This window comes from Halyomorpha halys, unplaced genomic scaffold, assembly GCF_000696795.3.
Source record: "Halyomorpha halys isolate HHAL.00 unplaced genomic scaffold, Hhal_1.1 Scaffold32.1, whole genome shotgun sequence".
NCBI classification, from domain to species: domain Eukaryota; kingdom Metazoa; phylum Arthropoda; class Insecta; order Hemiptera; family Pentatomidae; genus Halyomorpha; species Halyomorpha halys.
The window spans coordinates 773,208-776,464 of NW_027104903.1; the positions used below are offsets into that span (position 1 = coordinate 773,208).

General features: G+C 33.1%; 1 protein-coding gene across 1 annotated transcript in view; it reads right to left on the reverse strand.

Moving 5' to 3' along the window:
* LOC136795418 (uncharacterized) overlaps window positions 1–739 on the reverse strand; it is a 4,264-nt gene extending 3,525 nt beyond the window's left edge. Inside the window, exon 1 of the mRNA XM_067045940.1 lies at window positions 467–739. Coding sequence (XP_066902041.1) covers window positions 467–739 — 273 coding nt within the window. The remainder of the gene's footprint in view (window positions 1–466) is intronic.
* Window positions 740–3,257: the final 2,518 nt, after the last annotated feature.

A 3,257-nucleotide genomic window follows, 5' to 3' on the forward strand; every position in this document is an offset into this window, starting at 1 on the left:
ATAATTAAAAAAAAAAGTTTACAAAAACATTAACTTTTATCAATTTTCTATCCATCTTTCCGTATCCTTTCCTGTATAGGCCTTCCCTTTCGGGAGTAACAGTCAGCACTTTCCGGGGTGACCAGCCTTATTGGAAGGCGAGTTCTTTCCATTTATTTCTCCCTCCAGACATCCCTGCCCCAGCAGCTCTCCACTAGAGGGGTCCTGTCATCCTTTTGAATATATCGCTCCACCTTTTCTTTTTGACGTCCTCTTCTTCTTTAAAGGTCGTATTGAGTCCATTCTGTGGCAATTTTTGACAATCTGTCATCTTCGCACCGAAGGAAATGTCCGGTCCATTTCCATTTGCTCAACCTGTTAATTTTTATAATTAATTATTAACTAATAATTTCCTCTCCTGAGCTATAGTCAGTGACCACGCTTGGCATCCATAAGTGATCACTGGGCTAATGCAACTATCGAAGACCTGCCTTTTAAGATCAATACTTTTTTTCCCCTTCATTATATGCCTAAAGGACCAAAACATATTCCAGCCAAGTGCCAATCTCCTCTGGACCTCCTTTGCTCCTCTATCTGTGAACGATATTAACTGACCCAGATAAATATACTCTTCAACATATGCCAACTTATGGTTGTTAATTTCACACTCCTCTTTTACTCCATTTGTCATAAGTTTCGTCTTCTCGTAGTTCGGATAAAGACCAACCTCTTCACACAATGTCAGAAGCTGCTTTATCATTTCTCTCGGTTGTAGGTTGCTCAGCCATTTTCTGTTTATTTTAATGCCTACTTCTTCCTATCCAAGACGCCAGAGCACCATCTCCAACACAAGAAAAAACAAAATTGGGGATAGCGGATCACCCAGTCGGACACCCCTCTCAATATCAAAGCTTTATCCTTTCTTTTCAGTCATAATATATGCTGTCATCTCCTTATAAAGCTCTGTTATTATCTTAATATATTTGTCTTCTATTCCTATTAATCTCAGTGCCTTAAATATCTCTGAATGTATAATACCGTCAAAAGCCTTCCTAAAGTCAAGGAAACGAAGATATAGAGAGTAGTTAAACTCATTTGCTTTCTCAATGATTTGGTTTACAGTCTGAATGTGGTCCACTGTCGAAAATCCCTTCCAAAAACCTGCTTGTTCTTCGTCAACACATTCCATTATTATTTTTGTTAGCCGTTGTTTGAGAACTCTGGTGAAAACGTTTGACTTTGTTGAACAGAGGGAGATGGGCCGATAATTCTCTGTATCATACTTGTTGCCTTTTTTATACAGCAGAATTATTTTTGCGGTTTTCCAATGTTTAGGTATTACTTTTTGCTCAAGAATCAAATTAAACAATTCTGTCAGTTCTTTAATTAGAATATTCCCTTGTGGTTTTAAAACTTCATTACTGATGTTATTCAGCCCCAGAGTCTTCTGGGATTTGAGTTTTTCAAAATAAAAGCAAATCTTCTTCCATTATTGGTGGAACTTCCTCTAAATTTTTGGCAATCTTTCCTTCTTCTCTTATTTCTAAAGTTTCTTTGTTACTTTTATACAGATTTAAAAAAATATTTTTAGGTTACTCTGCTCATATTTTCCCTATTGGTTACGATCTCTCTTCTATTGTTTTCCAAAGCAACCATCCATTGTTTGCCTTTGGACAGTTCTTTTTGAATCCTTTTAGTAGACCTGCTCTCTGCTAAAGTGTTTTCTATACTATTTGAACTATACCCATTTTTAAATAAAAATGTTGAATTAAGGTAGGTTATCATCGAATTTTGTTTATTTTTTAAAATAACTTGAAAACTGAACACCCCCGAACATTCTAAATTATAACTTTAATTTTCTACATAGATTATGGAAGTTATTCATAAGAGATGAAACAGTTCGATGGATACAGGTTAGTTCCTATTTCCATGGAACTGTTTCATCTCAAATACGTAAAAAGACACCAGATATTTAATTTTTCAATTTTTATTATATATTATTGCCATATAGTTAGTTATAATATGTAATGTTATTTACCGCAATAAACTAAGAAATATAATAAGCAATTAATTCAATGATTAATCCAATATGTGAATTAAAATAGTTATGTATGCTCAATTTTAACTAAAAATATTTATTTATATTAAACTTTAAATTGTGTTCAATTAATCTATATACATCCCCAAATCTAGGAATAGCGTATCATTGCCAGATTGACTAGTGTTCCATATATAAGTAGGCAAAGGTAAAAATAACGAGATAGCCAATAAAACATTTTAAAAAAATGGATTGTTTCCTGACATCATATATAAATTCACACATGGCTTTTTTATTAGAATATCAAATAAGTTTCATTAAATACGATAGGCTTTTTGTTTTGTTTTTTAATAAAATTTTATATAAGATGCAGTTCAATTTAGACAGACATTATTATTTCAAATTAAATTATAGATTGATAAGACTACTCCTATTAGTTTTAAAGTATTTTTTTTATGTCTGATGACTACGTTCGATCAAATTTTCTAGTGTATTATAATTGTCTATTATTAAAAGTTAAAGAGGTAAACCGCAGTAGTAACCACAGCCCATTATAAAGTAATATGTATAAAAAAAATAAATAAAAAAAAGAGCAGAAAAGAAAAACATTTGAGACCTACTAATCGATTGGAATTTTGTGGAATAGTGCTTAGAGGCCGTTGATAAAGGCAGGAGATAGGGATAGGGACACATTAAGAACAACTGTGGGAAGAGGGAAGGTATAATAGCCCAGTAATGGAGACATAATGCCCTCTCTCCTTTTTTCACCTTTCGTCTTTTCTCTTTCTTAGCTCCTTCGTGACTCGAGCGGGGACAAAGCGGGTTCGCCCTCGGCATCGTAATGAGCCCCCGGGCCCTCTCTCTACTCAGCCTCCTCTACTCTCCTTTTGTACCAATATTTAAACTCTCTTAATTCTAAAGCTTATCCATAGAGTACAAAATAATAAATAAAGTGATAATTACTGACTTTATTACAAAAATAAAATACGAAGTTGCAACTTATTCTGTTAAAAATAAATGCCTTGTCAGAAGAGATTCTGAAAAAAAAAAAAAATCTGTGATGCGCGCGAATCACACATAGTACAAGTGCCCAAGAGGGGAAAAAATCAGCTATATCACACCAATTTTTTATTACTTTAATGAAAACTAAGTAAAATTACTTGTAAAATTCGTTGAATCTGTCTAATATAGTCAAAATTAATTAAAAATGACGGCTGTTTCAAAACTTAAAAAAATATAA